This window comes from Branchiostoma belcheri, unplaced genomic scaffold (genome assembly GCF_001625305.1).
Source record: "Branchiostoma belcheri isolate BF01 breed outbred unplaced genomic scaffold, Haploidv18h27 scaffold26, whole genome shotgun sequence".
NCBI classification, from domain to species: domain Eukaryota; kingdom Metazoa; phylum Chordata; class Leptocardii; order Amphioxiformes; family Branchiostomatidae; genus Branchiostoma; species Branchiostoma belcheri.
In genome coordinates, this window is record NW_017803865.1 from 962,090 (window position 1) to 987,779 (window position 25,690).

The 25,690-nt window shown below is 42.7% G+C and overlaps 3 protein-coding genes across 14 annotated transcripts in view; all 3 read right to left on the minus strand.

The window, feature by feature from the left end:
• Nucleotides 1-369: 369 nt before the first annotated feature.
• Nucleotides 370-5,641, minus strand: LOC109471828. Of its 3 annotated transcripts, XM_019771204.1 has the most exons (10): nt 5,390-5,641; nt 4,815-5,007; nt 4,395-4,554; nt 3,842-3,989; nt 3,413-3,552; nt 2,845-2,945; nt 2,168-2,336; nt 1,761-1,901; nt 1,236-1,367; nt 370-1,045 (listed from the first exon to the last, which is right to left on the minus strand). In XM_019771204.1, the coding sequence occupies exons 2-10, from the start codon at nt 4,932-4,934 to the stop codon at nt 849-851; spliced, it is 1,308 nt and encodes a 435-aa protein (XP_019626763.1). In that variant the 5' UTR covers nt 4,935-5,007; nt 5,390-5,641; the 3' UTR covers nt 370-848. The 3 variants fall into 3 exon arrangements, with proteins under 3 accessions (XP_019626763.1, XP_019626765.1, XP_019626764.1); XM_019771206.1 differs by lacking the exons at nt 4,395-4,554; nt 4,815-5,007 and having other exon boundaries at nt 5,390-5,639; XM_019771205.1 differs by lacking the exons at nt 4,395-4,554; nt 5,390-5,641 and having other exon boundaries at nt 4,815-4,906.
• Nucleotides 5,642-5,781: 140 nt separating this feature from the next.
• LOC109471826 lies at nt 5,782-20,219 on the minus strand. 3 transcript variants are annotated; one of them, XM_019771194.1, is made up of 18 exons: nt 19,649-20,219; nt 18,781-18,844; nt 14,666-14,832; nt 13,915-14,059; nt 13,490-13,588; nt 13,098-13,340; nt 12,721-12,820; nt 12,134-12,339; nt 11,766-11,896; nt 11,313-11,469; nt 10,962-11,191; nt 10,370-10,567; nt 9,734-10,208; nt 9,254-9,354; nt 8,749-8,923; nt 8,024-8,143; nt 7,677-7,802; nt 5,782-7,424 (listed from the first exon to the last, which is right to left on the minus strand). In XM_019771194.1, the coding sequence occupies exons 2-18, from the start codon at nt 18,833-18,835 to the stop codon at nt 7,225-7,227; spliced, it is 2,928 nt and encodes a 975-aa protein (XP_019626753.1). In that variant the 5' UTR covers nt 18,836-18,844; nt 19,649-20,219; the 3' UTR covers nt 5,782-7,224. The 3 variants fall into 3 exon arrangements, 2 of the variants coding, with proteins under 2 accessions (XP_019626753.1, XP_019626751.1); XM_019771192.1 differs by having other exon boundaries at nt 8,734-8,923; XR_002140328.1 differs by lacking the exon at nt 5,782-7,424 and having other exon boundaries at nt 7,704-7,802; nt 8,024-8,165; nt 8,734-8,923.
• Nucleotides 20,220-21,669: 1,450 nt separating this feature from the next.
• The window catches only part of LOC109471827 (sodium-dependent multivitamin transporter-like), a 7,679-nt gene continuing 3,658 nt past the window's right edge, over nt 21,670-25,690 (minus strand). For all 8 annotated transcript variants that reach the window (XM_019771200.1, XM_019771197.1, XM_019771196.1 and 5 more), the window contains exons 8-11: nt 24,708-24,814; nt 24,331-24,430; nt 23,966-24,058; nt 21,670-23,658 (exon numbers count right to left, since the gene is read on the minus strand). In XM_019771200.1, coding sequence (XP_019626759.1) covers nt 23,014-23,658; nt 23,966-24,058; nt 24,331-24,430; nt 24,708-24,814 — 945 coding nt within the window. In that variant the 3' untranslated portion in view covers nt 21,670-23,013. The remainder of the gene's footprint in view (nt 23,659-23,965; nt 24,059-24,330; nt 24,431-24,707; nt 24,815-25,690) is intronic.

Sequence of the window (25,690 nt, forward strand, 5' to 3'; positions counted from 1 at the left end):
TATACATTCTGTATATCTTACCAAAGTTACTTTTAGCAAAGTGTAGCCAGTTCGTAATGTACATAAGTAACCTCACCATTGTTTGAGCTGTTGGAATGAAGAGCACACAGAACGGATATGCTTAACCGATTTCTGCACCAACACCAAAATTTTAGATTACCTATTCATTAATTAAGTATTATAGCTCAGGGCACTGTAGCCAAGAAGAAATGTGCCCAGGCTTAGACTAGTTTGGGACGCTACCGGTAGGGGTCGCATTACAGTCACAATCCTTCGGACGGGCCGTGAAATTCATGCATTCAAGAACAGACACACATGGAATGCGAAATGCAATCCCCTAACTATCCAGACTAACAGGCTAACTCATGATGACCAAATGAAATAAAACTTTATTCACGCGACAAAAATGACAACTTAAGGTCTACATGTCTGTTGAAATGGTACAACAAAAGGTACAAGGATACAACAAATATAATGATACAAGGATACAACAAAAGTACATATCACCACATGGTTCTTGTCAAGGAATTATTATTTTAGATCTAGACTATGCGAGATGGGTGGACTATATCTCATCAATTAGTACTACATGTATTTCCTAGTCTGCAAATTGGGAGTAGTATTACATTAACTTATAATGTTAACATGTAAAATGTATACCCTATATTTTATGCAAAGCACTTGATATATAAGGTACATTCTAGAGTATTAATACACACGTCAGCTATCTCTTTAGACTACCTTCTCGATTAACATTAAATAATCACCTAAACTTACTACCCAGTATCACGCTGAAATCACTCCATTCAGACCTGTTTGTTCTCCGAAGCACCCCACGCTCTAACGCCCTACTCCACAGTTGTGACTTTGATCTCGCACGACACGGTCCCGCCGTCAGGTGCACGTCCCTGGCAGGTGTAGGTGCCGTCCAGGTCAGGGGTCATGCAGTCGATGTGCAGCTCGTGTAGAAAGCCGTCTGAAGTCGCCCTGAAGCCGGGGCGTCGGGCGAGGCTCTCTCCGTTATACAGCCACTGAGCACCGTCAACTATAAATGTATGAAATGTATGTAGCTAGTTGATGAAATTCCACCGCCTTTGATATTTTTTACAATCATTGGTGTGCTAATTATACACAGACTTAACGATGCCAGGCGATTCGAGTCAGTCTTGCTTGTGAAGGATGAAGGTTAGAAACGGAGAACTCTATCTCTTGTCTATTAACAATAACGACCTTACCTTCTCCGCTCACTTCCAAAATGACAGGCATGCTGACTGGCACCACGGCAGACGACACTGCGGACATGAGTCTCCCCGGCGCCGGTCCCACAGACCCCAACTCCTGTCCTGCGTCCATTTTCACGTTAGGACCTAGAAGGATAGGCATTGTATACACGGAATGATGAATTTTTACATAAAATGGAACCATTGATTCTTTTATACTAGTAATTATTCAATCCATTTACCCTTGAGAAAGTATAACAATCATGCCTGATGATGAAAGTTTAGCACTTGGTAACAGCATAAATGCATGTTTAACATGAGCAAAAACATGTTAAACATATAATTTGATGCTTTAGTTAGAAAAAATGTGGTACAGGATCTTAAATGACACCAAGAAGTGGCTGAATAGTATTAGTATCCATTACATCCACTTCTAGTAAGTTGTACAAACATCTGTGTACTGTTAAGTATTATGAAATCTCAACAATAACAAATCTGTATAGGTGAGAAATGAGCATATTGAAACTGATGTGTCCTTACTCAGATCTATGCCCGAGTTCAGTCCTTCTCCAGTGGAACCAGTGGTGGTGTTGGCCTTCATGGCACTCTGCATGGGCACGGCACTCTTCACTGTGGCAGCCTCCTCATCCATGATCCTCGTGTTCAGGTTAACACCCTCGCCTGGAGTTGAAAGAACATAAAGAGACTAGTTAGTATCTTTTACACAGGCTGATTATCAATATTTAAATCAAAACTAGTGAGAAGAAGCCAATAATGTATGGTATGTTTATTGAATATCTAATCATTGAAGAAGTTATTAGTCAGAGTACTTCATCTCTCGTTACTACATAATGGAGTCACCATGAACTCCACTATTACATCTGATTCAACATATCTCTGAATAGGGTAACAAAACCAGCCATTTGCAATACACACAGGAGCCTTACCCTCGAGAAGGTCAGCAAGATAGGCTGACTTGTCGTCTGTTCTGAGGGCGGTGCAGAAGAGACCGAAGTCCCGATCACTCCGGGAGGGCAGGAGGTGGAGAATCCGTTTGTTCTTGTCCTCGCGTGACTTCGCACCGAGACAGCAGTTCGCCATGTGTCCGGTGAAAACCTGGAGAAAGGAAATTGAGTAATAAAGCTAATGGATAAAGGTGAAAATCTAGCCTTTACATTTTAATAGGATTACGTTGTTTGAAAGAACTATTTCCTGAAATGCTTTGTCCAATTACTAGTATGCCATGGGTAAACATAAGAAGTTCGAAGTATCACTCATATTATCTGTAATCAATGCATTTCTGATCTTAAAGTCAAATTAGTAGGGTAAGATGACCAGTGGCTGTGTCTTTTAGCTGTAAATGTTCGAATATTAAAAGATTCATGAATTGGACACACGTTCCCCCTTCTCCCTTAGGAAGAAAGACACCCTTGGGCTGACACGTCTGACTGACTCGTGGAAACCTTTATATATGGCAGTTATATAATATAGCTCTAACAAAAGGAATCTTCAGGATCGCCCTGTCTTGGATTGAAATGTGCTTGGAAGTTTAACAATAACCTACGTGATTGCGTGACATATTACATAATACCAATAAGGTTTAAGCCTTCTTCATAATACTTACTTTATTATTAGACAAATGTTCCACGATGGTGTCGGGATCCATCTTGTTAACCAGCAGGTTTCTATGGTTGGCTATCTGCTTCTTCTTGTCGACTGAAAGCCCTAGAAATGAAATAAAAAAGGTTCTATGGGATGATAATAAGAAAATTAACTGAAAATTGATTGAGTGGAAGAAAGATTCTTGTTTTGTTCTACGCTAGATCTCTTTCCGCTAATATCATATCTTTTTCTACCTCAATGATCATATTGAACTCGTATGTAAGTCAATTTACACATACTAGTAATACATTTCAAAAGTGAGACGAAATTATCAGTTCATAACATCACTAGACTCACGTACAAAATATTAGAAGTTATTATTGTTTCCTCCTTGTGACTTAGTTTAAATATTAGTGTATGTCATATGTAGATTACTCTTAGTACTACTGTTGGTGTTTTCCATACATTGTACCCTGTGCAGTTGTTATGCAATTAAGTTCATTCGTTATTTCATGTCAAAACTGTCACGCTTGTAAACTCCTGTTTTCTCGGGTACGTTTACAAAAGACCTAACGTGCTGTTAGACCTACCCTCTCCTTCCAGGGTGTCCGCCAGCCAGTGGAGCTTCTCCTGTTCCCTGAGACTCGCACAGAGGCAGCCGTATGATTCATCGTCGTACGAGGGCAGGGCGTCCAACAGCTTCTTTGACTTGTCTTCTGGTGTAGGCTGACTAAAGGGGAATCGGAAAAAAGGATGACGAAATTACGACAAAGAACATTGGTTGTATACAATTTGCCGTTAGTTTAAATCTATGTTTATATCCACAGGAAATACGGATAAAAGTATCTTATAGGTGTTAATTGGTTTAAGGCATGCAATATAATGACATGCACACAAACTAAAGTATATCCACGTAAATCTTGCGAATCAATAGTTCGATTCATGGCCCGACAAACACATGTTGAAGGCGTAAGCCTATGGTGCAGTGGGATTAGGAATATGGAAATAAGAAAGGTCACCTTATTACGGCGTTAAGCGTGGCAGAATGGATAACGCCTTCCTGGGCCAGGTACGATGCGACTGTGGTCGGTGATTTCATGTTGTCGATGATAGTATTCCTGTATGTCCTCAACATGGCCTGACGATCCGGACTCATGGTCGAGAATACTACGGAGGTTGGGGGGAATTCGAAGAATATCACCATCTATCAATTACAACTCGTGTGATCTATAGTGTATGAATTGTTTGCGCAGATCTTGTTAATGATAACCAAAAATTTGTTACAGGGGGACAACTACAAGCAAAATAGTCATAAAGTCTCCACGTTTACAGACGAAAAGTAAACTAGACTCGTCTTGAAATCACAGAACCCACGTATTACAGAAAAAGTAGTTTTCATTCTACCTCTTGAAAAAAAATTCGACAACTGCAAAATACAAATGTATTAGGACAATTAGCATTTGAATTTAGATAGTAGCCACGCCTCCCACATTGTAAATGTATTTATTCAATGTGTTCTTGTCATCATGGTTGTCTATCAAACCTCGTTTGTCGCTTAGATTTAAAACAAACCTTTAGAGCGAGTGGACATCCTAGCATCAGAGGCAGCAAAGCTTATTGTCGTGTTGTCCAATTTGTTCTTCTTCCCCATTAACTCACGATACTTCCTTTCTAGTCCTATTTTGTCTCGCACAGGCTTGCATCGTTCTTCACAGAAAAAGCAGCAGACAATCTGGGTGCGCAACAACGGCGTGATCGCTTTATCAATACTGCTAAGAATGTAATCTTTATTTACTTCACCGATAGATTATCCTTACCAGATTTTTTCACAAAAAGATAACTGTTAACAGTTATTGTACTAACGCTAACCCCTTCAGATGAACCACGAATTACATTGTAACATGATATACCACTGTCGACAATGACAAAATTCCCTAGTAATGGTTCGTACATTTTATCACATTATGTTTACATTATACATAGAAGCCTTACCAGGACTATCCACAGCACTAAGAAGAAGAGAAATGGTATAACCCAGGCGAGTGCTATCGCTCCAAACTCTCCAGTAATTGCTGGATTTGAGCCCCCTGTAGATGGTGAAGTTGACTCCATGATCACTCCTCAGGCTTTTCAGATGTGCGGTCCACCTACTCTCAGTCTTTGCTCGAGCTCGCAGCTGCGATGTCTAGTAAAGGGGGTCATGTGATGTAGGTTATTCTGGTGAAGACATAGACAGGACAGTTGCAAAAGCCCTTGAGGGTTTTCTCTCTCACTGGACAATGCTCTTGAATAGTCTTATGCATGTGAAACCACAGAAGTCCGTGAAGACAAGTCATTTGTAAAAACCATACACGGAGTATTTTACTCCGCCGGTCATGTCCGGACTCATGGATAGGTAGCTACTATACGGATGAATATACTTCTCGAGTATTAAATGGGGCTGAGAACACATGTCTACCATCTGGATCGCTGCCACCGTAGAGGTCTAACACGGGAGGGCTGGTCACTGTTTAAGGGCATTGACAACGTTTGACTTTGAAGTGACAATGGTCGGAGGAGACACGTACCGTAAAGTGACGACTGCAGCAGGTTGTTTTCCTGGGTGCCCCTTCTGTGACCTCAGTCAGCAGGTGTGCATCTGAAGTTCCCAGCCGCTAGCCGTTAACGAATCTTCGTCACTCACGACAGGGACCAATCACTGCAGGCTTCTGGGAACGAGAATGACAACAGGGCCTCCCACGTGCCCAGGATCGGAGAAAAGTCTATTCAAGTTGTCCAGCCCACCTTTGGTGAGGAGATAATCCTACATACGGCCAACTGTAGATGTTGTCTTTGCAACAATGATCCAAGAGGCACGCGGAAAAGAGGTTGGACGGGTTGGCAACATTCCACTTGTCTGTGCTTGTCTATGAAAAGCGTGGCGCTGTCATGACAACGTGACGGTGGTCACCTTTATTGACACTGCGTAACACCGTTTACTGATGCCTACAGGGCCTCCCATACTGTGCTGTTTGACCCCTCATGGTCATATGAACCTAACATCGGGACACCTGCGATTGTTTGCGTTATCTTCCAATCTCTCACTAAGAATTCCACAGACCAAGGCATGGAAATGGTATTGTTTCCACAAACGGCTAAGCATGTTTTATGTAGTATGGACGAAAGCTCGAGTGTTTTCTTTCACAGACGCAGTCTTCTTCTGCTGATAGTTTGAGGGGGTTTGTTTACACCTGTACTTTCACACTGACCCGTGTCAGGTGTGGTAGGTACAAGAATACCACCATGCATTTTTCAGGCGCCAGCTTGTTTCTGCAAGTCATGCATTGTACCAGACAATTGCAAGCGTTAGAATTGGCCGGAGGGTATAAAAGGTGTGTTCACTGGGCAGAGGGGTCATGCACTTTGAACTCTTGTATTGCAGAGAGGGGGCAGATGGGTTGATGTTAAGACCATCTATGTCCAGTCATTTTTTCTACTTCCGGATATGATTCACAAGACAATCTTTTTTTGTTAAGTTTATTCTCTGGCAAACTTGCAACAATTTCAAGCAGCACTATGCACAGACACTGTAGATTCGAGAGAGACTTACTAGCCCACCTTGGCCTTCTGAAAACGTCAGTCAGAATCAAACTATTCGGCTGTTTTGTCACACTACTGTTTCAAGTATGGTGGAGTGCCGCTGGAGTGCTTTGGTAACATCCCAGAAGTCACGACAGATGAGATAAACTCGACTACGCTTCCGTGCATCTAACGTTACTGTTCCGCGTGAATCTATTGTCAAAACACAGTGAGAATACCTAACATACATGTACATGCTTGAAGATGTACTAAGCTCATCGTAAAACTAATCATCCTATGTCAACTGGAAACCTTGCTAACAAAATGCGCTAAGTCTGAAAGACAGCTCTCTGCTCTCAGCATACAGTATCAAACTTAAAACTCTGCAGACAGTATGCTTCAACCCTAAACAAAATATATTCTTAATTAAATTCATAACGACTTATCGAGCATCGGTTTGCTCTATCAATTAGGTTAACAAACATCAACGTAAAAATAGCTGCATTGTTTGAAGCCAAGAAAAATATCAAACATTGAAATACTGGCATCTACAGTATCTACACGACTTAGTCCATGTAACTATCAGCTCCGTTAAGTAATAATGTAGGCTGCATTTTACCGATCCATTGAAATGTTGACTCTAAATCTGTGCGACACCCCAGAAGGGCGAAACCTCTAATAAACTGCGCTCCTCTAGTATTACTAGTAATTGGTGGTCTTAAAATGACTTGTACGCGGTCTATGTCTGCTGGTAATTTAACGTTACATGGTCGACTTTAAAAAAAAGGCTACCACTAACATCACTGTCAAAATACTGTTCGAATGAGCTATGCTAATAAGTAGCCTATTCCAACAGCGTGTTGACTTTGATATCGCACGACACCGTCCCACCATCAGGCGTGTTGCCCTTACAGGTGTAGGTCCCGTCCCGGTCAGGGGTCATCCTGTCAATGAAAAGCTCGTGGGTGAAACCATCTGATGTGGAGCGGACGCCCGAGGATTGTTGGATTGTCTTTCCGTTGTACATCCATTCAACGTTGTCAACTGAAAAAGTGTTAATCATATCTCAGTAAAAATGCATTTATTCGTTAAAATCTAGATCTTTGCATCAAAATTAGTCAAAACATTCAACGCTGAGTATCTACTACGCATGATAATTTTGTGCACAGCAAATACCCATTAGGCGTAGAATTAAGACGTGTCGAGAAGGATTATGTGCAGATATGTAACTAGACAGATGAATACAATTTTTGTACTGAGGAACTGCTGAGAAACTAGCTAAGAATAGACACGTACCTTCTCCCCGTACTTCTAAGATGACAGGGTGGTTGTTTGGCACCGTGGCGGAGGAAGCGGACATCAGCGCCCCCTGCTGGCCCACAGAACCCACCACTTTCACCTCGTCCATGTGCACACTGGGAACTGGAAAGAACACATGTCCACATAAAAATTGCATCTTCTAAAAATCCCACTTTTCCTATACATGTATATGTATTCAACTTATGTACTGTATACCCATGTGATCTGTAGTCCTTATCATAAGTGAAACTTAGTGATCATTGTGAGACATCTCCATCATGAAGTACTTATCGATATAACAACTAAGTGCGGCATTTTGATCAGACACAGCTCTTTTAACACACCTGAAAGACTCATCTGCTGCCACTGGGGGGCGTTGAGCATTCCTGACCCCGGCCTCAGGGTCCCGCTGGTCTGCCTCATCTCCTCACTCAGGACCTGCTGGTTCAGGTCCACTCCTTCTCCTGAAACACGTAAAGCAACATTCTTATCTGACGTGAAGCATCGATCTAAGGATGCTTGAGTGGACTGGTGATAGTTATCTGCATCTGATCTCTCTCTCTTTTTGACGTCATATGTGCAAGCAATCACAGGCACATTTTCAGGGGGTTTATCTGTGCATAGGGAGCTGCAGGTGCCCAATGCATGTCGCATACCTTAAAACTGAATTGAATAGAGCGCCCGCCCAATGCTTAAAAGGTCACCATGTAGTATGATTACCACAGTAGTCATATGTTAAGTGCAACTGACACAAATATCGGAATCACACACTTTTACTACTTTCACTACACTTAATTTATTGCGTGCTCTGGATATAAAGAGATAATAGTTTCTGCTGTACATATATATATATGTAGGAACATAGAATAACTTATCAGATATCTATACAGACACTACTCGTATCTGCAGAGTACAAGTTAGTGCACACTGTACGCCGTACAAACCAACGCAGCCCAGACAAATGGCACCACCCCATCATTGCCATAACCAATCATCACTACCATCTACAGAATACAAGTGCACACGTAAACGACTATGAAAACATCTTTCTCACGTTTGGTACCCTCACCCTGAAGGAGGTCACCAAGGTAGGCCGTCCGTCCGTCCGCCCTGAGCCCGTTGCAGAAGACGTCGAAGTCCGCGTCAGTGCGATCGCGAGCCTGCATCAGCTCCAGGATCCGTCTGTTCCTCTCCTGATTTGAGCCTGCACTCATGCAGTACTGCGCCATGTCGCTAGTGAACACCTGGAGATGTGTGTCGCAGAAACGCAATGGATTGACCTGTCTTAATCATGTGTAAGCAGTACTTATCCTTAGATATGCTTCGAAAGGTCTACAGCCTTTAAACAGATACAATATTTTTATAAAGCAACATTTACAATCAATACCGGGGAATGATGGCTTATTGTCTCAACAGAAAGCAATTCAGGAAATACGGTATGTCATAAACATCATTCTGTGTCGACGTCTCTGTGCTACATGTCTTTTGCGCACACTCCACAGAATTTGTCAGCAGTGATGTGAAGGGACTCTGAGCAAACGTTTGTGTCGTAAACAACAATACAGTGTCAGTACCTTATTCTTCACCAGGTGTTCAATAGTTGTCTGTGAATTCATCTTCTCCACCAGGAGCGAACTGTGGCGGCGCAGACGTTGAAGTTTCACCAACGACATGCCTGGAAACACAACAGAAATATGCACCATCAAGTATCAAAGACGTTTTGAATTTTGATTTTCACTTCAAAGGTCAAGGTCGTTAATTACGTTCAGAAGACGTACAAAACTTTATACCGTGACTTTCGTCTTTGAATCACTCATACATGCAACATGTAGGAAACTTTAAGCAACGCGTTGTGGTGATAGAACAGAGCGAATCATACTCCCCACAAACAGTATCTATTTCGCACATTTAAACTCTACTACTATTACTCTCTGCAATCCATCCAGTGCTAGAGTATTGTTTACCTGGATGTCTATCTAACCTTCACCAAAGTATCTATTTATCGTTGACGATGGACAAGCGCCGGTATAACTGTCCACAGACTCCACACTCACCTGCCTTTCCTGCAGACATCCCAGCGTTTATTGCGGCTCCACTCCCCTTCATGGCGGCTCCACCCAAGGCAGCTCCACCCAAGGCGGCTCCACCCAAGGCGGCTCCACCCAAGGCGGCTCCACCGGCCAAGGCGGCCCCACCCGCCGCCAGAGAAGCGCCCTTCATCCCCATGGATCCAGATGGTAGTCCACTCCCCAGGGCCAAGGATTCGTTCATGATCCCAATAGAACCACCCTTGACCCCGCCGAATCCACCCTTGATGCCAGCAGATCCCCCTTTGATGTCGGCGGATCCTACATCCATATCCAGACCCGGTTTGACGATCTCCTGGCTTGGCCACTCGGGCTTCTCGAGATCACCACCGACGGCACCGCCGCAGCAAGGGGCGCACATGTTTTCGCAGGCTGCTCCACACGACCCACAGTACGTCCCACACAGACCAGCGCGGCAGCAGCAACAGCAACAACAACAGCACTGAAACAGCACAACAGAATGTTATAGGTACTAAATATATGAATGATCTGTGTGTGAAAGTGGCCTCAACACACTTCTGGTGGTCCTTAAAATTAAGTTTTGCAAAGGTGGACACAAGTGCAGGGTTGGAGAGTACTAGTATATTGTAATTTGAACTTTACCAGCATCAAAAGCAAAGGTAGCAGCAGAAGAGGCAACAACCAGGCGAGCAATGGCACTCCAGCGCCGCCTGTACGGACACCGCCTCCGCCTCCTCCTCCTCCCCCGCCGCCGCCTCCGGGTGCTACCGTGGGGTTCACACCGCCGACGATAGGCGCGCTGTATGGGCCGGGCACGCCTTCGTCTGTTGTGGCTCGGACCTTTAAAACGGCGAATTCAAAGTAGATCGTACGAATGGGAACTTAGATGCCATATATCAATCCACGTATTTTAACAATACCTGTAATGACATATATTGTGAGACCTTTTTTCTCCATTTTAATCGTTTATCACTCACTCACTCGCTCTCTCGCCCACTCACTCACTCACTCACTCTCACTCACTCACTCACTCACTCACTCACTCACTCACTCACTCACTCACTCACTCACTCACTCACTCACCCACTCACTCACTCACTCACTCACTCACCCACCCACCCACTCACTCACTCACTCACTCACTCACTCACTCACTCACTCACTCACTCACTCACTCACTCACTCACTCCTTTTTGGCACCAAGATGTCAGATAAAATGAGTAACGCCAAGTACCTGATACGTGTAGTCCTCTATGTTTCCCAGATTACTAATTGTGGTGGGCAAGCCGTCTGGGCCGGCCACATTGGCCACCTTTTTGTTCGGACCGTTGGGCCCCTCGTCTGTCGGGAAGTACAGAACCTGGTACCCGTTCACCGTGCCGAAACTGTCCGGCTTCGAACCGTCTATCGTCACCCAACCGTCTCCCTTGTTAACCACCCTGGCGTCAGTCATTTTCTTTGGAGCTGAGAACAGGGCAGGAGAAATACGAGTATGTCAGTAAGGATGCGGAGTGAACACGACAGTTATCCGTGCTATGCAAAATCATTGTTTCAAGAAATACCATTTCAACTTTGCGAACCTTACCTCCAACCCTGGCCTCTGAAAAGCTTGTTGTGCTGCCATATATGTTGGTGGCGATGCACTGGAACGAACCGGTGTCCTGTGGTTGGGTGTCCGGAATTCGAAGTGTCGTTCCTGTGGGCGATTTGGTGATGGTATACCTCCCACCGTCCTGTACTGGCTAATGATAGAATGGGAAAATAAACTTGATATCTAGATCATTAAAGGTGATCGATGATTAGGGCCAGTAATCTTTTAATAACAATTTATCCAAAAGCGGAAACCTTCAGCTTTTTTTCGTATGTTTCTTGTCTACACCAACGACGTAGAGTGTTGCACGCAAATAAAAATTATCAAAAATTCAGTGCTTATAAATTGTACCTTAGAATGTTTTCAGCGTAGCTAGACAGGAGATAGAACACTAAGCATTATTAAACAAATGCGTCATCAGACGTGAATGATCAGTAGCGACCTTACCTCCCCATTGTGATACCACTGTGAGGAGACAGGCGTCCTGCTCGTCTCCCATCCCATGTTCAGGTTTATGTCTTCTCCCACTCCGTCGTTATGGTTCTGCCCAGCCAGGCTTTGGGTCAGTTTTGGTTTATCTTTGTAAGAAACAAGAGGAAAACTTGCTAATGAAGATGATAATGGCGAACCTGACGATCGCGCATCATCACCAAATGGTGTGCTATCCGATAGGATAGTCCTCACAAATGTGTGCACATCATTGAGCGGAACAGTTTACTAGAAATACAATGTCAAAAGTATCAAACATGCTAAGGCCTACTTTCCTTATCATTGGATAGAGACTCTATAAAGTGTGTCAAGATGTTCAAACTCACTTTCCACTTCGAGCTGAGTGACTGCGGTGTCCGAGCCCTGTGAGTTGGTGGCCGTCACCTCGTAGAAGCCCTCGTCTGCCACGGTCACATTGCTGAGGGCGAAGTTCCTGTTGTACCTTTCCATGGTGCCTCTTGCCGGCATGGACAGCTGCCTCGCACCGGCACCAGCGCTTTGTAACCGACGCCAACTGTACGTGGGCGTCGGGCTGAGACAAGATAAGACAAAAATCATACCTCTGCCTGTTTTATCTGCTCTTGACACACAGAGCAAGAAGTTTCCAATAGGCAAAGAACTTGCTTTGAGTGCTTGTGACTTAGTCCTTTAATACGGTAACGTTTGCATCAAACACTAACTATAATTTCTTGTTGAATACATGGAGGCGTGGCGAGTCATATCGAGGTACTAGAGACCCGGACCATGCCAATAGTTTTCTTAATACCTGACTAATGTAATGTCTTAACATTTTGGAGTTAAACTATATGTACCAGAAATATTTTCGAAAGGCAAAAACTATTGACCCAGGAACTTCACTATTTGATGCCAGTTTTAGCGCTCGGTGTAGGCAGTATTCTGTATCAGTACGTACTTCCCGTAGGCGAGGAACTCTATCAGCGCGTCACTTCCTTCCTCGGCGTAGATTACGTCCTCATTCAGCACTATCTGTGGGGAGCTCACTGGGGTTGAACCTACAGAGACGTGTTGAGTATGTTTTTTTTTCTCGATATAGTTCACAATCGTCAATTCCTGCAGAAATCTCATGTGGTCCAGGCCACGCTGTATTTTGTCGTTTCAATTATTAAAATTTCAAGAATGACTTCCACAAAAGTACTGGTAGAGAAATTACCATAACATTCAAGATCCCTTCAATATTTGGGTCATTAAGATGCATTAAATACCCCTTACAACAACACGGGATTGTGAGGAATTTGTAGGAGATTGACCTTGTATTGTTCCCAGACTTACTTCGTGCCGCCACATCCAGCCTGGTGGAGCCGCTCACGTCACTAAAAGCGGCGTCCTTCCTCGTGCTCAGCCTCACCGCACACTGGTATCCCCCGGTGTCTCTGTCGCTGATGACGTTGGAGAAGTAGAGGTCTCCGGTTTTCTTAGACACGTAGGCCCGTTCTTGGATATTCGTGTCGTCATCGCTGTTAGGGTCAGGAATGAACTCGTTGGATTCGTGATCTATCCACTCGTAGGAGAGTCCTGTAGGAAAGGGGATTAAAACAAACAACCAACGGCTGATGTCACCACCAACAACAAACAACACCGAAAACAAAACCTCCGTACACGGATGTAATGATGGTAGCTACATTTCTTTGTCCTTATATATTCTCTAGGGAATCCACTCTCACCTGGGAACGCGGCCGGAGGGTCACACACCAGTTTGGCCCCGTCACCCTGTGACGAGGAGGCGCCGGGTCTTGCGACGCCGGCCGGAAACCGGTTTGAAACTGGGGAGCAGTAGACATTAACAGGTCATACTCAAGTCATGTCAAGTCAAGTCAAGTCAAGTCGAAGTTTATTGCACAACAATTGTAACAGGTACAATGCTTCTGTAGTAATTTGAGTCCAACTGATCATAATGCAACAGTTCTTCTAGACTCCAGACTAAGCACATGTCATTATAAGAAGAATGTGTGATAATTTATCACTTGATCGAAGTACCAGTTTTGTCACATGATTGGCTTATCATTGATGATGCCGAAAATCATGTTGATGACTGTCATCTCTGTCATCTGAGACTGTCATCTCTGTCATCTCATCAACCTTGACTTACAAGCAAATCGCAGACTGCCGCTAACACTTCTGACCCGACCATACTCGTTGAAAGCCTCGCACTGGTAGGTTCCGCTGTCTGTGTCTGCTGTCGGCTGGAGGATGGTCAGGATACCGCCGTCTGCGCTGAACTGGTACCGGGAATTCTGGGAAGGAATATTCAAATCTGACTTATCATCACAGCATTAGATTTCTAGATTCACCATTACATCACTAGACAAACAGAGCTGGGCACGTGTACTGGGATAAAATGCCTGCCTACTACCAGACGGTTGTGGCCCTAAAATGTTACAAGGAAAAGCATATCACGGCAAGAGGTCATCATCCGATCTCGGTGAGCTATCATAAGCAAGTAAGTAGACTCCATGAAATATACTACCGTAGGTATTCACAGCAATCGCATTGCCAGTAGATTGATATGGTTTGCTGATGAGGTCATCTTGATATAACACCATAGGAAAACATACTTTAATGCCACAGGGTTACTTTAAAAATGCCTGAGAAAAATTAGATGCATATTTTACAAAATAGTATTACCGTTAGCCTGACTAAATCGCGCTCCTGGCGGCCGCCGCCCTGGGTCATTAACCTCCAGCCGAGAGCTTGTGTATACACAGGCTAGTATTACCGTTATCATCATGAAGATGAACGTAAATTCCCGTTACTAAATCCTGGAAATGCAGACTCTAATTTCCCTATAATCTTCAGACAGTAATTCACTCCGATTTGTGTAGAAATATTGTTCTGGATACCTGGTTTATTTGGGTCCCATTCCTCCTCCAGATGTACTGTGGTGCCGGGTCCCCTAGCGCCGCGCACTCGAACCTCACCGTAGTGGCATCTTCTTGTGGATCAAAGGTGACTTTGCCGGGCTGTTTGAACAGTCGAGGAGCGGCCAGCTGGTCCGCGGGGAGCTCAGCTTCATGTGCGAAAGAAAAGAAAGTGACCTCATGGGAATGTGACTACATATATTACAGCATCTCTGCCACAAAGGTAATCCAGTTTCGCATGCAGGTGTAAAGAAATACATACTAGGTACAGTTTTCCTGATACACCTCAAATTTATTCGGTGTTTGACCTAAGCATGCATACCATTGAACAAGTGATCGAATTTATTTATATATACACGTGTCTGGTAGCATTGTATGTAAGAGGAGTCACCATACTGTTATCTTTTCTACTCTGCACCTACACTTTCACAGTCCTCCAAATAAATTATCCACATCCTCTGATATTTTAAGTTTGCAAGCTTGTCTTTTCTATAAAAGACGATAATGCGATTTTGAATGGATGGCATTGCCAAACTAGTAATCAGCCTGTAAACATTCTAAATGACCTTTATCGAAATTCTAAACCGATGTTATTGACAACATCAATTTCACAAAAGTACCTTAAAACACCTGCAGCGGTATTATACCTTCTGGTGATTTGCTTTTAATCCGTTTCAAGTTGATATTCTAAAAACTTCAGTTGAAAACATGTTTTCATAGCGTGCCCTTGACACCTGATTCATCGTGACCCGACAGAGATCCAGACTCAGCCAGTCCTGGCCGTTGCCGGACCGGTTTGGGTGTGTGTGACTAAGTTTTAGCGTCGTTTGGCTGATGCAATTTCGTTCATTCGATTTGAGCTAACAGATGTGGAAAGGTCAAAAGACATGGCGTTTCCTTCCGTTGTTGTTCAATCATCGTCGCGTCATCTGAGTCATCTAACCGTCTCAACCGTCGCGAGGATTTAAAGTCCATGACAATGGGGTTGAGTTCATCATACACAGGGCAAGGGCAGTCATTGGAAGGAATGGTTCATGTTTTCAAACAACAGATAACCACAGAACATGAAGCAAAGTACTGTGTGACCGATCTAATCGTTAACACTGACACGTTTCTGTGATACGGATATCATCGAGAAAATTCCCGTTTTATTTCTAGATCTGTCTAACATTTATCTTCAGCAATCTTCTAAACCACATACACTCTACATTTGAACTTGCTTTCTGACTCTTTTCACTGAGTCAGGACAGGGCATGTTCCATTGGTTTTGCATGAAGTATACATTGAGCCATTTGTGAGCAGTACGTATCTATGCCTGAAACCACCCCTATTGGCCGATTCAAGGTAATGTCTGTACATTAGTTGATATAGGGGGAGGGGAGTAGCATCATCGTATATCCATCTTTTACGCCCAAGTTGTCCCAACAACAATGGAAAATAGGCTCTGTAAGTGGTACGTTATCTTACGTTTCATCTCGCGAATAGATTCGATAAAAGTCTGCTAAGAAGCCTAGCCTGCCACAACGAGGACGCCAACGGCGCGGTTTTGTAAACACGTAAGTTAACGTTATCTTCAAAATCCAAGCTCCTTTCTTTCACCAGAATCGCTTTCAATATAGTCCAATCCGGAATAAAGTGTCTTCGGCACGCCATAAGCAAATGAAAGGAAAGAGAAGGAAAATTTTTAAGAGATGTATTTGTTTGACTGAAGACCAACATTTGGTAGAATGCGATATGTCGTTATATTTAAGTCCCAAAAGTCACCAACGAATTGGCAATGTGTAAAAACAGCTGTTGGAATAACTTGGATATTGCTGAAAAAGTCCCAGAAACGAAATATGAAATATTGGGTGGGACAGAGACGAACAGAGTACGGCCCCTATGAAGGGGAGTCGGCATCGAAGAGGAACATACTGTTCCTGTTACCGTCTCCCCTCAGAATTTTAACTTTGTAAAATTCTGTGAAGTGGAATAAATAATAATAAAAAAAAACATGCACCATGAATGGGTAGCGGATGCATCAACTGCAATATAGAATACTACCTGGGTCAGGTGAATAGAGACCTTGGGGCTAGCACTGTCCTCGACCTTACATTGATTTATGTTCTTACACTCCTGGCGTTTGAAGTGACCCTTATAGAAAACACTTTTCGCCGTTATTAACTCATCTGTCATGCGATCTTACAAGAGGGGATGAATATTCTGCGGACCACAGACTACAAATGTATTTTGCAGACGGAGACTGATTAAAAACTAGGGCGAGTCTGAAAAAAATTAAATGTCACCAATGTCGCTCGACAAGGCGACAGTACATTGTTATCTGGCACACGGAATAAATTTAAATAAATTTTCTAGGCTGATTAGAAGGAGTATCATACACCTTAAACACTGAAGCGACAACAAGACATTCCAGTCTGCACTTTTAACAAAGACTTTGGGAAGGAAGGGGGTAGACACACAGGGAGGATACGTTGGAGACGGTGCAGATTTAGAGGCTTAGTACAAGGGCCTACTCTTTAAAAAGCTGATGAAAGTCTGCGTCCGTCATATTCGAGTAACCACGCGAAGCAGAGGTTTTTTTTTATTTTTTTTTATTCATTCACATGAAAAAAGGATACAGGACATGGTGATGCCTCACTCAAGTGGAAAGCACTTATGTTGACGGCACCACTAAATAAATACATATAATAAAGAAAAGAAACAATCGCAACTTTAAGACAGGCAAAGAACAGTAAATACAAGAAATTCAAGAGCGCAGGTCCGGTTCCCCACCCAATGATAAATGATGGCAAAGAGGACACAGTACATAAATAACAAAGGGGGAAATTGAAATCTTTTAAAAACGTTCTGATGTGGTGATGAAGTTTTGGGTAAGTGATAATATATTGGAGTTAACAACTGATGAGAATGCGGTACTGCCACGGAGTAAAAGGTCAGTTTTTGCGTTGTCAGAAAGAGTTGTAAAATCTAAGGTGTGTCCTATGAGCCTGGATAGTTTGCCAAGGAGAGTAGATCGTTGGGAGTTGTACATGGGGCAGTGGAGTAGGTAATGTGGGACGGTTTCACATTGGCATCCGCAGGTACAAGCTGGGCTGTTCAATAATCCACGAGTAAAGAGACTGTAGTTCAGGCTGCACGTGCCAATGCGAAATCGTGCCATAAGAGCACCAGAATAACGAGGACCGTGACTAAAGTACTTAAATTTAACAGGCCTTATTGATTTGAGAAGAACTGAACGAAATTTAGAGTAATTTAGGGATCGTGTTGACAAGTCAAGGTTGTTCCAGTAGAATGTAGAATATTGAACAAAAGAATTTGCAAACCGGTTTGTAGAATGACTAAGGGGTCTTAGGTCCATGTGCTGAGGTTTGCAACAGGTAGTCTGGTATACCGAATGATTTCCAGTCGATGTCAGTATAGAGTGGGGGAGATAACAGCACTTTTTCAACAAATGATCACACAAAGTATATGTTTGCAGAATACAGTCTGGTGCACTGGAGGATTTTAAGTCAATACCAGTCTACCCGACGATACTCTAGGCAAACAAAGTTCACAAAGGATCCAATCACAGTAGATCCAGGTGCTCAGACAGGAAAAGAATACCCAGGTCAGAGCTCTTATGTTGGGGAAGGTCACTGTAAATTATGACTCTACATGAGTGTCTACATGACGGTTGGGTTGGTCGTTAACTATAAAGTTACTTAATTTGAAAATTTCAGTTACATGTAGATATGAAAAACCGTTAGACATTCACAGCGTAGTGCACAAAGTAACTTTAAATACAGATAGAGATGTACTATAAAAAGGTGCAGGCCTTATAATCCAAACATATACAATGATAAATATATACGTACAAACGTAAAGGCAGGGCACAATGCCAATTGGTTAATGCAATGACATTGTCGTTAGTAAATGCAATAGAACAAAAGCTAGGAGTTAAGGCTTTTCGGAACATTCTTACAAATAAGAAAGGTCCATACTTTCTATGTAGGCATTTAGGACTTGAAAGGAAAATTCACCAGCATCTAATCGTGTTTTGATGATATTTCCCACATACCGTGATAATGGCAAAGTAAACATTAAACAGATCTACTTACTTCCATCCACCACTGCCAGGCAGGCCACCAGTGGGATGAGACACAGCCAGCTCATCGGGACAATCTAATGTAAAAATACAGGCACTGGTAAAATGGTAGAATACGGTCCCTATTAGAAACATGCGTCCTGCCTCCTTCTTGTCACTCCTAGTTCAATGTCGTCAACCGTCATTTACTATAGGTTTAAAACCTATAGTAAACTTTATGAATACCTCTTCAATTCCTATCAAACGATACTTAGGAAGATAGCAAATGGTCGATATTGGAACACTCGTGCGGTAACAGCTAATTACATCTAACAAAAATAGAAAATGCCATCACGTACTCGAACCCTCCCACTTGGCAACATTCACACCACAGGGGTGTTATCAACTGTTTAAACGAAAGCAATAGGTATAGCATAATAGACCCGTGCCACTGGCAGAACACCAAAGGGTACATTGACCTGCTTAAGTGTGTGAACATTCACATGTGAATCCATACTATATGCGTTTGTTTACGTTTGATATCTGATAGTACTCTACTTTGACCTTGGCATGTTCTATTATTCCTCAAGACAACTGTACAATGTAGTTCTTTGCAGACAAAGCCGTCTTGGTAACTATCCACGGTGAACTATCAGGTGATGCGCCCATATTGTAATGCCCTGTGCGGCTGTCCATACTCTCTTGATCGACAGACAAAATCCCGGGTTGGGGCCAAACCAACATGCGCCCTGTTGGTCTTATCTTGTTTTACGGTGCACCGAACATGGCCGTCTGCCACAGTACAGCAAGACTGTTTTTCCGATATAGGAGCTTTGCCGTTCCCAGAACAACGAAACAATAAACAAGAGACACATCATGATGATCCTCAAGGACCGTCTTACCTGGTGTTTTCGAGAAGCAGACTCCAATTTCCCGACTGGTACAGAGGCGGGGTATTTCACCTATAAACTGTCACAGTGTGTTCACTTTCCAGGTGTGCAATCACTGGTGATGACCTTAACTTAAGAAGCGTCTACCACACCCACGATGACTGGTCTATACCAACGCGTAAGGTCTGAGGGATTTTACGAAATGTTGTTGTAACCTACATGTTCACCGATGCCCACCGCTTTGTTATGGAGAAACAAACAATTATGTACTTGTTTTCCAACATCAGTTGCGTGTACCTAAAGGCAAGAATAATCTGTTTGACGATCTCTCATTGGGCCATGTTCTGCATGTTCCCCTACGGTTACTAGCCGGAGGCTAGCAGACACCTATTGTTCTTCGTCCAAATTAGTCTTCTGCGACCAACTTAAAACTATTGAGCAACATATTGGCAATGTGACAACTGATGACAGACATACGGAAATTATAATCTGGATAAAACGTCGCATTCCAGAAGCTTGTTTGGGTTGTGGATGACATGGATATATTCTTCTTCGATGTTATTTTATCAATGTGGAACAGACCCCAGGCTAAAATATTACAAGTGAACTGGATCGACATTATACTAGCTGCTATCAATGTGTGACAGACACAACGGTGTTCATGAACTGATAATAATACAATAATAGCTGATGACCTCACGCTCGGTCTTAGGTCGAGCGCCTTCGCACGTCACATTGCATGTCATGAATACTAATGAGATATGTACAAATTATTACAATCGTAATGGTAACGTTGGATTTGATGTCTCAATTTTCGATAACGAATTTAAAAGTGCGGTGTGGTTTCTTCTTTACAGAGACCGAGGAATAGGAATAAAGGGATGTGTCTAGTGTTTAAAGCGGCGATGACATTGTTTGAGGGTAGGAATGTAACTTTTCATATCAGTCCATCATTCACGTATACACTGCTAACGTTACATATTTATACGCAGATAACAGCAGGTAGATAATTTACTGTTGGAGTGTCATCACGCGATTACTCGTACCCGTCCACCTACACGTTAAAGCGCGCTTTAATTATTCATTCTCTCATATCCGCCAAGAAGCGGCCGAAAAGGTTTTAGACAGCGCACCTTCGTCGTTAATGGTCTCTCCCAGACTGTGGGCTTTAAATTATGAATGGCAATACGCCTTGTTTAGGTGTTATTGTAAACGTAATACGTACATTTACGTGCATTGCAAGTATTGAGATTTTGAACACCGAAGGGTGAGTGGACTTAGCTCAAACTTCAAAATAAGGACTTATTTTCTTAAAGGCAAGCCTTGAAGGCCGTGTTGAGCTCCCTGCAAAATGGCGGGATTTTACTGGCCTTCCGACACACCCGTTCCCCTTTCATCATAAGCGCTGCGCTGAAGTTAACCATGGAGGTAACCCGCCCCCTTTCTTGTGTACACCTCTGTCGCTGTGAGTCATGTTCGTCTGGCCGAGTCGATTCTAATGAGAGGGTACTTCTAATGAGAGGGCACTCTTCACCGAAGCGTTTAACGATTCCCAAGTCTATCCAGTGTGTGTGTGCCGAAAAATGACAGTGATTGATTTAGGCACTGAAGTCTTGCCTGTTGGAGATGGATCTCTCTTGATGTCAAAAGACAAACTTCTTGGTTTATATAACACGTCAAAAGTACATGTAGGATATGTACACATAGGTAGTCACAAATAAAGCGCGCGTTTTTTTTTCAAAACAAGTTTGTGGCCTCGACACCCCTGAGTTCGAGACAAATATTTGTTAATTGAGGGTGTGTGGGTTGCAGGGGTTCAAAGGTGCATTACATGCAGAAAACGCATTCTTATGCCTCTGTCAAAACATCATGTGACCACAAACTGTATCAATCATCAAAGCAACATAACAAAACTGTCATTCATGTGAGGAAAACACTTGTAAAAGTGGCCGAAAAGGCTTTATCAGGAATGAAGACAATAGAATCTACATGCGGACATACTATAAGCCAACATATAATATATTATTGAATCTACAATATACACATGGTATTATCGGCATGCTTGAAGTGGAAAAAACATAATATGGCTTCATGTTCATAGACTACATTTCATAAGTACATTTAAGGCCCAAATTCGTTACTAAAACTGAGTGTACTGTTAAACAGGTAATAATCAAAATATCGATTTTCTCTCAATGGTTATCACAAAGTTTACTTGATTCACAACACATTTGGTCACTAGACAGTGCACTTATCAGTGCACATATTTCAACATCTTAATGTATCATTCTGAATTACAAACCTCCCTGCCATTCAATTCTTGTAAATTGTTAAATACACTGTACTACTACATAGAGGATATACATGTATGTCTGATATTCTGGGTCTAGATTGCTCAGTTAACAATCAGTAGCCAGTGAACTCATCATATATGAAAAAAAAGTAAACTACAAGTTGGCATCAAAATCAAGTCCTAGTATTAAATACTGTATTAACTTTAATGATGGCAAAGCCCTAATAAATACATGTACGTACATGTATTAAGATGTCCCCACACTGGACACATTAGGAAGAAGCCATACGATTGTTATGGCTTTAGGCCACACTGACCCGGCCATAGGGATGACATCTGCACACACATCTATTCCTGCAAGTTTTGAGATTAAGAAATCATGGCATGCTGCTCTGGAACTATATACAGAGATTTGTGACAAGGCCATGGCAGGATCATTGTTGACTGGTATACCATTGATGTAGGACAAGGCTGCATCGGACAAGGTTTGGGTGATTCACTGAGATTTCAAAGTTTTGGCTGGCTTGAATCAGTTTTTGGGGTGTCCAGAGGCTGTCTTCCATAAATTGTCAATTTGACCTTGGCTATAAAAGACAAGGTCCATTCTTTTGTCATACTTTGGTCACAGAACATGTGCTTTGAGAAAATACAACAAATCGTATGCTTTGACAAATACCTGAGTTTATATCAGTTGCCACACGACTCGGAGTGGAGGATAAAATCACTTGACATTTTTTTACAGTAGTCTTCTACATAAAAATACCCTCCTGTTTGCTATTTATCATCATCATCATTGTCTGCTACAAATAAACATAGGTAATATACTCACTAGGTATATACTCACTAAATGTACAGTATAAATGTTGCATGTCTAAATGTATAATCTCTTTGTCTCCTGTACCAAACAATTACCATGAAAGCTACAAGTCCTTTGTATGTAAAGCTTGACTAGATCTTTATCTGTGATGTCCTTATACCCCAAGTTATAATCTTGTCAAGACACAATTAAATATGCTGCAACATGAGCACAGCAGAATGATAGAAGGCATCTTTTACATAAAATGTAGTAAATGTCCAGTACAAGCTACAGAGAAGTTTCTATTTCTGCTAAAGATGGCTCTGATACCTGTTTGGGGACACCACTTGGATGTTCCTGGTTGTTGTCAGCATCATGCAACTGTTGACACTCCTCTGCCCTACGCTCTGTTTCCATGGCAACCTGCTCAGGCAGACACTGGCACATCCACCGGCACACGGGCGAGATTGTCCTGGGGTCTAGCCTCCTACCCCGTGAGCATCCCGTCAGGAAGCTGACCAGGAGACCAATGATGATGACCACAGCCGCTCCCACCAGACTGTACCACAGGTAGGACAGGCTGTAGATGCTGCTCACAGGGAAAGTCTCTGTGCCTGTCGTCACGTTTGTCGGTGCAGCAGTTGTTTCCATCCCAAGGCTGGATACAGTAGACTGTATGGTTTCGTTGGCCCGACTCCAAATGATTGTAGAGTTTGATGCAAAACTGTAGCACGACATAGGCACTTGTGGTGCAGGGGGTGCAGGAGCAGTGTAGCGGGAGACAAATGCACCAATGCCAATCCAGAGTGATACAGCGAGGCCGCTGAGAAGGCCAACAAACGCACCAATGGCATTGGCACAGGGACAGAACATGCCCAGGGAGAAGAGTCCAAGCAGAGGACCACCCACCAGGCCAAACACACTCAGAGCAGCCTGTAGCAGAGAAAAATGATGTTGACTCTGTGATGCATGATACAAAAAATTATGCATTTACATTTGTTAAAAAGTAAGTAACGTTACATACACTAAAATATACATCTTGCATTCTGGTGGTAAGTTTGAGATACAGGTATTACAAACCTGAAACAGAGCCATCTAGCAGAAATACTAATAACTACATACAACTTTTTAAAAATTCTTACAAGACTGCCACTTTCTGACAAACTTTTAGAATAAACAAGACAGGGCTTGAGCAAAGTTGAGGTAAGAGTACAGATGATAATCAAAGTCTGGTTCTAACCTGCAGAACTCCTCCCATCTGAGAGGCCACCCAGGCCATGGCCATACAGACAACTCCATAAGCAAAAGCCAGCCCTTTACTGATCCATGTAATCTGGGTAAAAGGACAAGTACATGTTAGGTACATTACAGTCCATCACCAAACAATTTCCCATTGGTCTATCTTCCAATCAACCATTTTGAATGCACAGGGCAAACAATCCAAAGACTACCCTAAGATAATTTTTTCATAATATATGGGTGGCACTATATTCTACTTGTATGAAATAAGAATGCTCCAAAACTATCAATGGGGAAAAAAGGAAGATTACTCAGCAAGGAGTGATAGTTACTGTAATACAAGAAGTGTTGAAATGATTATAATACCTTCGTCTCAGACATGTCCTTGGTGAATGGTCGGATGACATCTTCCAGAGTAACAGCAGCCAAGGAGTTGAGAGAAGAAGAAATGGTGCTGAGGGCACCACTGTAAACACAAGGAAAAAGACGTCTTGTTTAAGGTCTCCATGTCATGATTTCTAGAGAAGGATATCAACCTCAAGTTGGCATATATAAATACCGGTATATAATAATCTATAGAATACCGGATCTATAGAAGGAAGGCATGTCATACCACTGTGTTTGAGAACAACAAGATCAACTCAAGTTCCATAAGCTTCTGCATCTGTAGGGACAGTACATAACACAATATACTTCAGACGTTGAAACTTATCTGAATATGCTCCTGAGCTACATATAATTACCTGAAGATGCAGGCTACAAATAAACCAGGCATGCCAGGCAGAGACCTCATGATCTCCATCACAAATAGTGGCAGCAGCTGGTCATAACTGTTGATCTTACCCATGGCCTGAGAGTGAAACACAGAAAATGTGTGGAGATTTAAAAATCATATGCCGTTTTATATATATAATAGTGTGCAACAACCATAGTGATTTTGGTCAATGTTATTTCATAATTTATAGAGATGTATCTATATGATACACATAGCGAATAGAACATAGCTCCCTCATAATGTGTTAAAAGTTGTGCAGTTAGAGCGCTTCAAACAGAAGAGACTAAGCAAATATAACTAACATACAACAAGCAAAGCTAGGTGGATATTCTTACTATTAAACATTGTCTAAAGTGTGTAAAGCTCACCTTGGGGTCACAGTCCGCATACCGTGCGTACATGACGAGACCAATCAGACAGCTGAGCAGCAGAGTGAACAGCAGAGTTGGTGCTGTCACCAGCAAGGTCACCTTAGCTGCTCGCTCAGACTTTACACTCAGATACCTCTGTACCTGCAATGTTTCATTCATCATCAGGGTGAAAATGGCTGACAAAAGTTGCTTCATCTTGTAATCACCTGTATTTGTAATAATGACAAAAATTCATCTAAAAAGGGGGCTATGTTTTTTGGTACTTGTATTATTGCCTTCGACTGAAGGCTATGCCTTCGGAGAAGGTTATGAAATCGGGTTTGCACTGTTTGGCAGATTAGGCACGATAACTCTTGAAGGCAAGGTCCGAGGTTCACGATTTTTGGCAGGCAGGTTGATTTAGGGGTGGCCATTGTCAAGGCTAAAAATGGGCTTCGTGGGGGGTTCCTAAGTCACTGTAGTTGACCTTGGTTTTTGGTGTTTTTTCCTTGTCATCAAGATATCTCGAGAATCCTTAAATGGATGTTCATTATTTTTAGTGGGCAAGTTACCGTTGAAAATGCCGAGGTCAAGTTCAAAG